Here is a 13,797-nt window from a genome sequence, read left to right on the forward strand (position 1 = left end):
CCTCTTGTTTGATGATTATGACAGTTTTTTGTCAAAAGGAATTTTGAGCGCATGTAATCAGGAGCAATGTGATTCATGGCTTTGAAAACTAATATGGCATCGTTTTTAATGAGTAAATTTTTCATTGAATATTCCCTCTCTTTCCCAAGAAAGGTACGGACACATTTTAATCGTTTTTCTAGTTTTCCCAATCTACCTTGGGTGGCACAAGCCCATGCCGAGGAGCAGTAGTGGAAATATGGCATGACAAGTGCATTAATTAAAAGGTTTTTTGTGTGAGGTGTTAAACAGGATGCAATGGTTCTAATTTTAGAATATTTAATTAGTATTTTTCTATTTATGTCATTAATGTGCTTTTCCCATTGCATTTTTTGATCAAATGTTACCCCAAGATATTTAACTTTTTCGCTCCTCTTCAAAGGAATACCCATATAGTTGATAGTTTTGTTCTCAACTTTTTTTAACTGGCTGTGGTTGCCGAAAAAGATTGTTTCAGTTTTGTCCGTATTAATAGTCATTTTGTTATTATTCAGCCAGAGGTCGACTTGCGAAAGTTCTAACTCGACCTGGGAGACAAGGGTATCCAAGTTTTTATGAGACGAAATAATTATTGTATCATCTGCATATAGATGGTGGTAGTTTGAATTGATGACAGATTTTAAGTCATCAATATACAAAAGAAAGAGCAGGGGCCCCAACACAGATCCCTGCGGCACCCCAAAAGCGTCTTCATGAAGCAGATCTGATCCTGTGTCGTTTACAAGAGTCAGCTGCATTCGGCCCGTTAAGTAGGACTCGAACCAGTCAAAGGCAGCATCTCTGATGCCAAAACACCATAGTTTTTTTAACAAAATTTTATGATCAACAGTGTCAAAAGCTTTTTTAAGGTCAATGAGCACAGCACAAACAAAGTTATGTTGGTCGAGCTCAGTAAGAATAAAATCAGAGACATCGACTACTGCAGTTTCTGTGGAAAAGAGTTTTCGAAATCCGGACTGTCTGTCATTCAGGAAGTTGTGCTCAGAAATAAAATGAGACATTTGCTCATGCACTAACTTTTCAAAGATTTTCATAGGAATTGGCAAAATGGAGATAGGCCGATAATTAGTAGGATCTGTTTTATTGCCACTTTTAAAAATAGGCGAGACCCTTTTAGTCTTCCAACATTTAGGTACATAACCAGTAAATAAAGATTTGTTGAAAAGACTTGATAAATAAATACTTAAAACTGACGAACCTGCTTTTAGCAGTCGTGAACCATTTCCGTCCAAGCCTGTAGCTTTATTAAGTTTTAGTGAACTAATTATTTTTTCGACACTTTTGGTCTCAATACGAGCCCACCGAAAATCGTGTCCGCTAACAGGTGGATTAACATTAGTAGTGTCAGAAGAAAATTTAGAGGCTAGTTTGGCACCAACACTGACAAAAAATGAATTGAATGTGTTGGAAATTTCTTTTGGGTGAGAAGTTTCTGTACCATCGTTTTGGACTACTCGTTTTATCGAGGTAGTATTGCCTGACTTATCAGGAACCAGTTTTTTTAGGGTTTTCCAAAGTTGTTTTGGCCGTTTTTGAAAGTCCTGCAAAACGCCATTATAGTACTCGTTTTTGAGTCGATTTTTGAGACCTATTACCTGGTTCCTTTTTTGTTTGAAAGCTTCCCAGTCTATGATGGATTTTGTTTTTGATGCTTTCCGTTTCAAGAAGTCTCTTTCTTTGATGGCTATTATTAATTCATCAGTGACCCATGCCTCAACACGGCCAGAAAATCTATGTGTTTTGAAAGGGGCATGTTTGTCAGCCACTGTTTTAACATTTTTATTCAGTTTCTCACATGCTTCATCAAGGTCATCATAATTATTAAAATATGACCAGTCTAAATTCCTGAGGTCCTTCAGAAAAGCCTCTTTACTGAAGTTCTTGTAGCTACGAACCTTGCATGTTTTAGGTTCAAATTTTGGCCTTTTGAATTTTCTGATCACATAAACTAAATTGTGATCACTGATGCCTAAATCCATGACACCAGTTTTAGAAATACAAGAACTGTTAGAAAGTATCAAGTCTATAAGAGTGCTACTATTTTCAGTAACACGAGTTGGCTCCGTAATATGTTGTTTTAGGAAAAGAGTGGAGCATAATTCCTTTATTTTGGAGGAAAGAGCATATTTTGAAAGCATGTTACAGTTAAAATCTCCCAAGATAAAAACTTCTTTTTCTTTTGGGAGCTTGTTAAAACACTGTTTAAAATGAGTACACAGGTTTTCGGTACTCTGCAAATCACTACCTCCAGGTGGCCTGTAAACCCCACACACGTAAATAGGTTTAGTTTTTTTCAGGCACACTTTCACCCATAGTGATTCAACATTTTCGAAGTAAAGGTGTTTCAAAAGGTGGCTATCCAAGTTTTCATTAACAAAAATTAGAACACCCCCACCTCGTCTATTCCGATCATTCCTATAACAAACATAGCCATCAATTTTAACGTCATTGTCAGTGATGGTGTCATCAATTTTGGTTTCACAGATGGAGAATACATCAAGTTTTGTTTGATGTAGCAGAAGTTTAACATAGTCTAGTTTGGATGACAGACCATTAATGTTGAGATGGGCCATTTTTAAGCCCTTCCCATTTCTGATTGCCTCAAAATCAAAGTTTTCATCAATAGTAATATTGATGTTGTCCGGAATTTCGTCACCAAATGACTCCTCATTAGCAAAGGGCAAATTACGAGAAAGACAGGGACTGCAAACGAAAAACAGTTTATCTTCAGGAGTCTTCATAAATTGTTGATATTTTTTATCAGAAATACGCTCACATTTTTTATGAGCCCATAATCCACACTTGTCACAAGAAAGTGCTTTGTGTGTTTTTGCCACAGGTTTTAAGCATGAAGAACAGGGATACTTAACAGGACCTGGGTTGAGGCAGATGTCCCCTGACAAGAGGATTAAAAAATAGAAATACTTGTGCCTGCTTGGCTTAAGTTTTGATAAAGCCATTAATTTTAATTGGAGAGTGAGCTGGCTTTCAGAAACTCTATTGCAGGCATCAAGTGAAGAGATAGAAAAGAAACTCCTTCCTAGTCGACTCATTTCGTTGTTGTTGGGTGAGCTACTTTTGAACGAAGGTTTTGTATTGCTCAAAAATACAACGAACACAAAAATCAGTTTTAGCGTAAATGTGGGGTTTCCTACCTGAGTAAAGTTATTTTTAAGTCGTAGAGAGATCATTCTACGGTTATGTGCTCTTCCAAAACTATGTTTGAAGGATCTAAGGCAAGCCCATTTCCTTACGATGTTACACAGAAGGAGCAGCAGGAACCCACAACACAGCAAAGCTACCATATTAGATGATAGATGGATAAAAAACTGACTGGGATAAAAACAATTTATTAACAAAAACAATAATTTAAAAACTTACAAAACAACAAATTAAAGAAATGAAAAGATATAAATGAAGTAAAAAAGGCAGTACAATATATAATAAATCAAAAAGGACTTAGCTGTCAAAGCAGGAGCTCTTCAAGCTTTAGTCTTCTTTTTTCTTTCTTCGACTTAGCGCGCCAAGACCGGAGCGTTTTAGATACGTCCGACCTCAACGAGAGCTAAGCACGGAATGATCCAAAAGTTAAAACATCAAAATTCCAACATTTAAAAAACATTTATATTAATGCGTTATGAACATTTTAAAATTAACTTATATTCTCTGGAACGTGTTGTCAGATGTATAATCTTACGTACTTGCAAACATAGAAACTTTTACATAGTAGAAATGTATAATGAAACTAGAAAAAAGCAAAAAAAACAGTTTCCGAATTCAGAAATCGTTTGTTTTAGGGGGCAGCAATTGTTTCCGACTTGTTTTTCCGAACTGTTTTTTTGGTTGGCCGGGGTAAAATAGCTTAGAACAGGGGTAAATTTGGTTACAACTCTGGTAGTAAAAGAACACTCTGAAGTACACCCTAATTCCAAATAATATTTTAGGTTTATTGGTAGAGCTTGTTAAATAACAATGACTTACTTGATTGTCTCACTCAATTACAAAAACCAAAGCAAAGCATATTTTTGCCTATAGACCATTTCAGAGATTATGCGCCGTTGTGGATTTTTGAAGCCTGGTGGTTTAAGTTGAACTTTGAACCCTATATGCCATAGTAGAAAACTCTTAAAACACACAAGAAGAAATGAGTTTTGTATACACTCTTAGCGTGTTTAGGTCTTCGTAATGTTTTTAATCTAAGTAACAGGGATAACACCAAAGAATATCTATTTAAGCATTGCTTTCATCTATTAATAAATTATAAGTTGCAATTAAATACACGTGTAGGATGTAGGTGATACCAAGTGTGTTTTATTATTATTTTTGACTACTATTTAATGCATTTAAAATTTAACATTGAAGTGGATATTTAATTAGCTTTAAACATAGTTTTATGATCGAATTATGCCTCTTACAACTTTTTATCAGTTCGTGGACTGAGTAATATTTGAGTTAATCGCCAGAGCACTTATGCCAATAATTTAAACGAGTTTCACAGAGTAATTTATTTATTTATCATAAATATTTACACTTTAGTGATAAATTACTGCTATAATTGTGTGTCCTGATAAAGAAACCGAAAAACAAAATTATAAAATATCAAAATAATAAATTACTAATTACAGTCTTATAGCTAGTTACAGTACAGTGTCCTAAAAGCATTTTTGGGAGACCTCTAGCTAACTACCTATTTTGAAGGTTTTTAGGATATATTAAGTTGCCTTTATTATACAAAAAGAAATTAAAAGTACAAATAATTGCCTAATGAAAGTATTTTTCAAAATATATATCATAAAATTAGTATCACGAAGATAAAAACAGATAACAAAAACCAAAACTGCCCTGCCGCCACCAGCTCTTTAAGGCAAAAGACTGAATAAACGTAAAGTCCAAAGTTCAATTTGCACCACAGAGTTTCGCAAATTCATAATGGGGCATAATCTCCGAAATGGTCTATTTGCTTGTGATCCTTAAAAAATAAATAATTAATTTATAAAAATGTCAGTATAGTCATGCATACTATTTCAGACATGTGGAAAAGGAAGTTAAGATTGAGAGAGTTGCTAGACGTAGACACTCTATCATTGTGATTGGGGCCCACAATTCAAAATGTCCCCCACCTTTCTACTGAAAAATAAATGCACAACAAAAATTAACCTTTGAGCCTGCATCGCATGCATAGCATCCTTTGCACGTGCGTTTTACATTGCATGCGTTACTTAATTTGCATGTGCGAATCATTGCACACTTACTCAAATATTCCTGAAAAAGACTTTAAATCCCTACACAAACAACCTCTTTCAAAAGAAACTGCATTACATATAAATATACCAAACATTTTGCCATGGTATATGAGGCCAGGGGAAGTTAGAAACATAATCTTTATTGCGCTTGCCTTTGTTGTGGTTACAAAGAGCCCCTTGGAATTAGCAACTTATAGTGAAAAATTTTTTACAAATTCCTAGCAAAATATTACCTAAACAAAAGTTTTCCAGTCAACAAACTATATTTTTAGAAAACCACCATTCTACTTTTATTTAGTGAAATTTTTGAAGTGCTTACATATTTTTGCAAAGAGATATTTCAACTTATAGTAGACCTATGATTTAACCAACCTAGCTACCGTTTACAAACAAATATGGCTGCTGACCACATCTTAAACCTAGCCAAACTTTGCAGAATTTGTGGGTTTCTTATGTCTTTGTAAAGAAAAGTTAAAGAAAAAATTCAGAAGCACTTACTTTTAGACGTGTATAACAACAAAACAAATAAATTATATATGTCATTTTGCAGGTGCTATCCATAGCATGCCTAAGGCTTTTTGTGTGTGTAAAGGTAAGGCCTACACCCTGCGCAGAGATTTACGGGATTCAATTTCGCACTGCGCACTATTTTCTGCTTGCCATTCGGTCCACCTACTGTGCGTTTGCGAGAATTTTAACATGCAGAGTGATAACTAGGAAGAAACAATGTTTCTTTTTTCTTTCTTGTTTATATTATATACTTTTTTTTTTACTTGTTTTTCATTCCATAACTTTGACCAGTAGGTATTTAGCTTGTGTCCGTTCTTTGTGTGTTTACCCACATGGTCATGATGATTAAAGCTGTTAATATTTTAGCGGTAAGGAAGTTGTTTACTGACCTTCTAAAGTGTAAACAACAAAAATTCCATGTGGGTGTTTCTGTGAGTTTTTTACACTTTTGCCGACCTTTTTACTGAAAGCCACAAAACAACAGCAAAACAATTTATTACTCATCTTCAGTACCTGTTACAAGCTCATCTTTATAGTACCTTGTAATAATATTGAAAACTATTAAAACAAACAACAACAACAACTGCCTGGTATACACCAACTGCTTTAAATGCCTAACTTAGCGAAATTATTATCCAGGAAAAACTGTTTTCAACTGTTTTGATGCTGTTTAAATGGTCTATGGCAATGTGTGCTTTATACGATTCTGTGTTGATGCTTTTTAAACTACGGCATATTTCGTTTTTTTACAATCTCGTTTAAATGCTTTTTTAAAAAATGAAGGAAATTGAAAATTTTTATGTCATGTTATCATGATATGCAAGGGTCTTTTTAATGCATTTATTCTTTATTAAAAAATATTGTAGAATGATATCACATTTTAATTGTAGAAGTATGTGTTTATAACATTTCACATCACTAATTTCTTAAGTTTTTTTAGAAGTATCTATAGATAAAATGGCTACAGATATTATTGTTGAGCTACAGCAACAGAGAGATTCCCTAAAATCTAATCTTCAAGATGTGGATGAGAGCATCAAGAAGTTGACAGGACGAGATCCAGCAGAGAGTAGAAGGTAAAATTTGACTTTCCTCAGTTTTATAATTATTTTTAGGTAAAAGCACTGACCTATGTTTCAGAAGTGAATATGTTATTTAAATCTAAATGGGACACAACATTTTTATTTAACTCCAGCCAGCTATATCGTATTCTAATTAAATGTTAAATATAAATATTGCCTAAAGCCAAAGCGTCAGGATAAGTGCTTCTAATATTTGAAATTGTGTTTATTATATTGGATTTTTTTTAACACACGTATAAGTTTATTGTGTATGTTTGATTGTTATTTTAGAATGTCGACTAATCGAAGAATCCCTTTAAAAAGGAATTCTTTTGGTAGGCCAGGTAGCGATCAACCACCAATAAAACGTATGTCTACAGAAAGAAGAAGGTAAATTATTTTACCTTAACCTATATCTGGCTTGGTTTTTAGATAAATTAAAGTGAAACTTATAGAAGCAATGCAATTTCTTACTAACGTTTGTACCACATAATTATTTAAATATTTAGAAAGGTCCATATAGGATTAAATTTATATTTGTGTTTAAAATTTTCAAATTGTTAAATGTTTTAAATTTTCAAAAAAATTAATTTTTAAAAAAAGTTTTCACATTCAAATCTTCAAGCATTTTGACATTTGATTTTCTTTGTAAATTATATGTCAGCCTCACACACATTAAGTGTATTAGTTTTAGGAAAAAATTATATTTTTGAAGGTATTTTGGATGTGTACCTAATGTGTGAAATAATTTTAGACATTTTTTAATGGCCACTTAAGGGAACCAAAAGTACTAGCCGCTTAGGAGAGGCGGCCATTATAGAGAGAACGTGTCTATAACAGCCATCTCTAGTTTTGGCCATCTAGGACAGGTTTTTGATGTTACAGTTGTTTGGACATTCGCAAACTAAGTTAAATGAATTTGGGTCAAAAATTGCAGATGCCGTAAATTGCACTTGCTTCCTCTCACTGGCACCCTTTAAAAACATTGTATTCTCTACCCATATTGTGTTCCCTATTGCCATCAGACATTAACATAAGTGTAAAAGCTTGTAATAGGAACATGGGCGGAGCTACTCAAGTGACAAAAAACTTTATCAGTCAGCAACTAATCTAACGCCACAAAAACTAGGATCAATTGCTGTTGTTTTTCCTACTGCAAATTCCTACTAAAAATCCCTACCGCATACAAGTTGATTTTATGGGTAAAGACGGTAAATTTATGGTCAAATCTACCATGTGCATGTTATTTCAGTTGTTTAAATTTAGGACAACAAATATTTTCAGACTTTTCTTTTGCTTAAAATTTTTTTATCCAAAATTTTCTGCACTTAATGTAAATTGTCAATATATTTTGTCGTCATAATTTTTAATTTGTTAAAACGTTATAAATCCAAACGGTGCTAACATATCTAATTTAATAATATGAAGAATGTGTCCGTGTGTCTGTAACAGGCATAGTGGATGTGTTTATTTTCCTTTGATGTCATTGTAAAAGTTATGTCCCAAATGTTAATAAACAAATTAAACAATGTCGATGTCATTAACATGAATTTAACTTTAATAGCTAAATTAAAGCCTTTACAATGCACAATTCAGTGCATTTGGGAGGCTTCGTAAATCAATTAATTCAGTGTTTAAAAAAATAGGGTAAAGTAAAGCAAAAAGGTGTCCATAGAAGAGAAGTTGCATGAAGAAGTGATACCTTTCCAAAGATAAACACATAAAATATCTCCCTGTTGTTCTCTTTTACAAATCATATACTTATATATGATGTTAAACATTTTGATTGATTAATTCCGTAACAATGCAACTTTTAATGCTGGTATGTAGCTTTGATAATGATTTTTAAACTAAGTGAAATAAGTGCCACTCTATTTCCGCCCTCCAATAATTGCCCTACTTTAAAGCATTTGGTGCTTGGACAAGGAAATGCAGTATTTTAATTCCAATATTTAGTTGTAAATTTGGTTTGCGTACAACCAAGCACAAAAGATCTCTTTGAGTTCTTTAGAATATGTTATGCATTTTTTATTTCAGGTGGGGAACAACATCGTTCTCTGAAAGGAATAGATTGGACAGTGGAGGAGAAGAAGAAGAAGAAAAAAAGGTTTGTAAATTTTTTTATTTTAAAGGATAGCATAAGTTTAAAAACATTAGAAATTTTTAAAGATGCCATGCTTTTGTCTCATAAGAGGTAGTATCATCATCTTTAAACATCACTACTTATTTATCAGCCTGCTGTTCATTCCTCTGTGGTTGCTACCGGTAAACCAATTGAACCCCTTCAAAGACCTGCTACTGAAGATAAAGAAACCAAAAGCAGGTATTTTTTTTAAAAAAGTAGTTGCCAAATCACCACAAGTTGTTTTGCAACCATTTCATTGTTGTCAGTCATGTTTGTAGCAATTAATAGAAAGTAAGCTAATAGCTTCCAATAATTCCATCTCATTATTTTATTACAATTTCTTGACCAAATAATAAAATCTAAATACTTTTCTCTGGTAGTCTTTTTGTAGTTATAAAATTCTTTGAATGCATTATACACCTTACCAGTATTGTCATTCACTAGTTACTATAAAAAATAAATCATCAAAACATTAACATTTTTCAAGGTCTGACTTGTTACTTTTCCTTTTTAGAAACAGACGCATGTTTGGTCTTCTTGTTGGTACATTGAAACAGTTCAAACGTGAAAGTCAAGTGAAAACAGAACAGGTACATTTACACTGACTTTACTTCGTATAAAACAGCTTGAATTTATGTTAAGGTATTTTAACCTTTAGTTAGTATGTGTCAATTTGTTTGTTGTAACTAAGACTTCCAGTAAAGTGTTAAACTTAGAATTATGTGTAAGAGATAACATGATTCGAGAATTAGAAAGTTATGTTATTTTTATGTCTTCTCAGGAAGCAAAACAAGAAGAGAAACTCTCAAAAGTTGAAGAACAGGTCCAAAAAGACAAGCAAGATGCACTCAATGAACGAAGAGAACTCTACCAAACAAAGAGAGACAAACAGCAGGAGCTCAGAAAGATTGAGTTCAAGTTAGAAATGGCGGAATTAGTAAGCAATTATGCAATTTTGTTGGTGTTTAAAAAAATTTAATGAGTTTAGATGTAATTTTTTAAAATATCACACAACTAAAATATATAATTTATATCTTATTATTTAGAGCTCTCAAGCTTACCTGTCCATATTGTAGCATATAAATACTCTTTTGTTTAGAGTGTTGAAATGAAAGCTCATTATGAAAAGTTCAAAGATTTTATACAGTTAAAGTCGACACCAAGAGTGTTTTACAAACCTGCTATTCACAATGAAAAGACAGAGAAGCTTTTAGAAGAGTCCAAGGAAACTATGTCAGGTAATTGTTCTAAACCACCTATACTGTTTTGGTTACTGTAAACATTACTTCAGATACTGTAATGGATTTTTAAATAAAATTACTCTTTGTTTGCAGGGATTGACAAATTAGTGTACGTAAAAAATGATCTAAGTTATGTAATCCGTGCACGAAAAACATAGTAAAAATTTGGTCAAATTTATATATTTGAGTATGTCAATTTATTGATAGCTAATGTACGCTGTATGCATTTATGTATGTTATGCATTTATATATGTATATTATGCATTTACTCTCCTGAATTTTCTTTTTTATTTGCTGCAATTTAATAACCAACAGATCATCTGTTCTATATTTTATTTTTGGGATAAACTATTTTGTATTTGAACAAGATTTTTATCTTTCTGTCAGATTTTTATTGCTTTAATTTTTTAAATTTTTTTAGAGACAATTTACACATAAAACATTTTATTTTTAACATTTGGGCCTTAAATCTCTTAAATCTTTTTCTTTAGTAAATAGTTGTTTGTTTCACTTTTAATGTTTTAAAATGCTCTTTCAGATGTAGATGATATTAGCTATAAAAGGTATTTATTGTCCAATGGTATTTAGACTTTAGGGAATTTACAAACATTTTGTTGTTTCTCAAGCTTCGTATAGATGCATAGGTTGACATCAGCAAATGTACAATGAATAAAAAAAGTGTGCAAATACATATACACTGGAAAGTAATAAAAAACTAGTGGTAAATTTCTCATGCTAGATAATAAAAGGTAATATTCCAGCATCATATAATAGCATTTTGAAATTTAAGCTTTGTGAGATTCATTTTTATTGGTAATGAGTTGTAGCAATATTCCAGCTTCATACAACAACATGATGATTTCTTTTGAGTAATATGGCAGTATTAAAATGTTGCATCACTTAAAATTAAACATCCTCTTATTACCTATCAAAAACAAACTAAATTATGTATAAGATTTTGTTGCATTTCTATTTTTTCTTTGTTACATGTTAAAGTGGTCATTAAAATCACCATCATTCTCGGCTTAACGTCCTAGCATGGGTTGGATGAGGTATATTAATGACCCTCTTCCAATCTGATCCAGACTGTGTTAGATCTAAACTCAACTTCCTCTGTATAAAGTCTGTCTTTATAACCTCCTGATAAGCCTTTCTCGGTCTGCCTCTGGCCTTTTTGATAAAAAATATCTATTACATTTAATTCACAAAAGTTTTTTTTCATGCCAACCTTAAACAAAGTTAACCAAGTTTGCCTTATAATTCCACTGTGTAAAAACGCTGCAAGTGTTACTTCTTTGATACGAAACTGGATAAATATATCTCCCTGTTTTTACTTGAATTTTCATCCCTTCAAAAGTAGAGGAGTGTGGACACAAGCTCCAACTTTACTGAAGTGTCTATTTCAGGATTTGAGGTCTTGTTACATAAAATATATTTTGATAGCAAGAGTCGATATTATCTTCGTGTTTAGGTAACTTTAATAAAAATATATTTATATTATTTTTCATTTAAAAATAAAGTAAAGTTTATTACAGCTCGATATTGGAATAACTGCTTGAAAACGAAAAGTACATCTTACGTCAGTATTTCTAAGTCACATCAGCACTTGATAATTGCTGACAGGAATACCAAGCTATTAACAAAACAGGCAGAAAAATAGTATTAAAGGTGCACAAAGCAGAATTAATAAAATGTTGTTTGTTGAAACAGGGTAACCACTCCTCCTTAAATTCCTTAAATCACCTTTGAAAAAGAAAATCTCCTTAAAAGTACTTAAATACACTTAAAAAAATTGAAATTTTAGCTATTCTCCTTGATTTCTCCTTATTTCTTATTTTTTCTGATCGTAACTTTTTTGGAAATGTGTTCATGGATTGTTCATCACCAGTAAAATCAGACATATTTCTCTGTTACCTGAAATCCTATATTTTCTATCTTTCAGGGCATGATTTATATGTATATATTTGTATAATATGTATAATTTTCTTATTATAGAACATAGTATGTAACATTAAAGATAGAGAACTAAAATTGTTTTTCTCCTTATTTATCCTTATTTTTTTATTTTTTTATTCTAATCCGCAGCAAAATATTCTTAAAAAATGTCAATTTGTCTCCTTAATTCTCCTTAATATCCTTACTTTTGTTCTTATTTTATTAGTGGTCACCCTATGAAAAATTGCATTTTATACTGCCCACAAATTCTGTTTTTACTTTTGCACAAGACATTAACCTTAATATTTTTGAATTTACACAAATATTTTCCATGACATTGTGATCACACCTTTTAGAATCGCTTGAACAACGTTTAAAAGAAATAGAGATGTGCAATGAGGAGGATACAAGGATGAATTCAAGGCATTCTTCATTTCGCAATGGTAGACTTGCTGGTAAGACTGCAAGAGATCCAATTGTTATAGACCCTGTTCCAACAAAACGTGACTTATTTGCTGAAGATGCAGACAATGATAAACGAGAAGAAGAATTGGTAAAGCATGATGAAAGTATGGAAGCTGAAAAAGAAAATGTTGATGCTGATAATAAAGAGGCAGGTGTCGATGAGGGTAAAGTGGTCATTCAAAATGAAACAGAGGGTACTTCCACTAATTTAAAAGACGTACAGGACGAATTTTCCACAGTTACTGTTGAAGAAGTAAAAGATGAGAGGCGGGTAGTTTCTAATACTTATGATGTTGTTGATGAGCGGGTTGTTAAACTGAGTACTGATCCCACTACAACCAAAGATAATGATGAAAAGGAGGTAGTTGCATCGGAGATGGATGATGATGTCAATATCTACGGTGATGTGCCTCAAGAGTTAGATTTATTTCAGTCAGAGGGTGTAGTCTAGACCAAAAAACAGGTAGTATAAGAAGGATAAGGATTAGGGTCTTCTCAAAAGTCCACACTGACATTGTGTGTCCCTTGGTTAAAAAGCTGTAAATCTGTGGACCTTTTGGCATATGGAAATACACATAGTTAAATCAGCTATCTGCAGAAGTTCGCCTTTTTTTATTTTACGTGTATTTTTTTTTTTTTTTGCTTGTTTTACAACATTTTTATGTCTCTAAGTTTTTAGAAGGTATTTTGAGAAATATTAAATGGTTATTTCATTTGCATGAACCTTAAAAAGCATAGCTTGGAAATGCAGGGTGGAACCTGACAAGTAGTTAATACCACCGCAAAATTCAAGAAGCCACTACAGCAATGTTGTATATTTGACGATTTTAAAGATAAATTCACATTTTTGAATCACTATGTTATCTTGTATTTGCCTATATGAATTGAGCTGAATAGCAAACCATTAACCCTGGGAAAAAACTAGGAGGAGGGAGATGTAAAGTGAGAAATGTCAGGACATTGATACCTGATAAGTACCTGTTTTTCTTTAAATTACCCTTACATATTTACCCCAAAACAAGACAGGTGATAAAACAGAATAAATATTATAGGTTATGGGCTAGGGTTTAACATCTGGGTTCCCATATAAAAGAGGAGAAAGCCATGGCATTGCATTAATTTTGCTTTTGATTTTTTATAAGAATTGTGCTAGATTTGTATCCGTAATGCACATGACC

The 13,797-nt window shown here is 32.4% G+C and overlaps 1 protein-coding gene across 1 annotated transcript in view; it reads left to right on the plus strand.

The window, feature by feature from the left end:
- LOC130656593 (pinin-like) overlaps positions 1 to 13,471 on the plus strand; it is a 69,514-nt gene extending 56,043 nt beyond the window's left edge. Inside the window, exons 2-9 of the mRNA XM_057459483.1 lie at positions 6,731 to 6,868; positions 7,145 to 7,243; positions 8,891 to 8,960; positions 9,088 to 9,176; positions 9,493 to 9,568; positions 9,760 to 9,915; positions 10,078 to 10,216; positions 12,511 to 13,471. Of these exons, the coding sequence (XP_057315466.1) occupies positions 6,750 to 6,868; positions 7,145 to 7,243; positions 8,891 to 8,960; positions 9,088 to 9,176; positions 9,493 to 9,568; positions 9,760 to 9,915; positions 10,078 to 10,216; positions 12,511 to 13,070 (1,308 nt within the window). The 5' untranslated portion in view covers positions 6,731 to 6,749 and the 3' untranslated portion in view covers positions 13,071 to 13,471. The remainder of the gene's footprint in view (positions 1 to 6,730; positions 6,869 to 7,144; positions 7,244 to 8,890; positions 8,961 to 9,087; positions 9,177 to 9,492; positions 9,569 to 9,759; positions 9,916 to 10,077; positions 10,217 to 12,510) is intronic.
- Positions 13,472 to 13,797: the final 326 nt, after the last annotated feature.

Source organism: Hydractinia symbiolongicarpus, chromosome 9 (genome assembly GCF_029227915.1).
Source record: "Hydractinia symbiolongicarpus strain clone_291-10 chromosome 9, HSymV2.1, whole genome shotgun sequence".
NCBI lineage: Eukaryota > Metazoa > Cnidaria > Hydrozoa > Anthoathecata > Hydractiniidae > Hydractinia > Hydractinia symbiolongicarpus.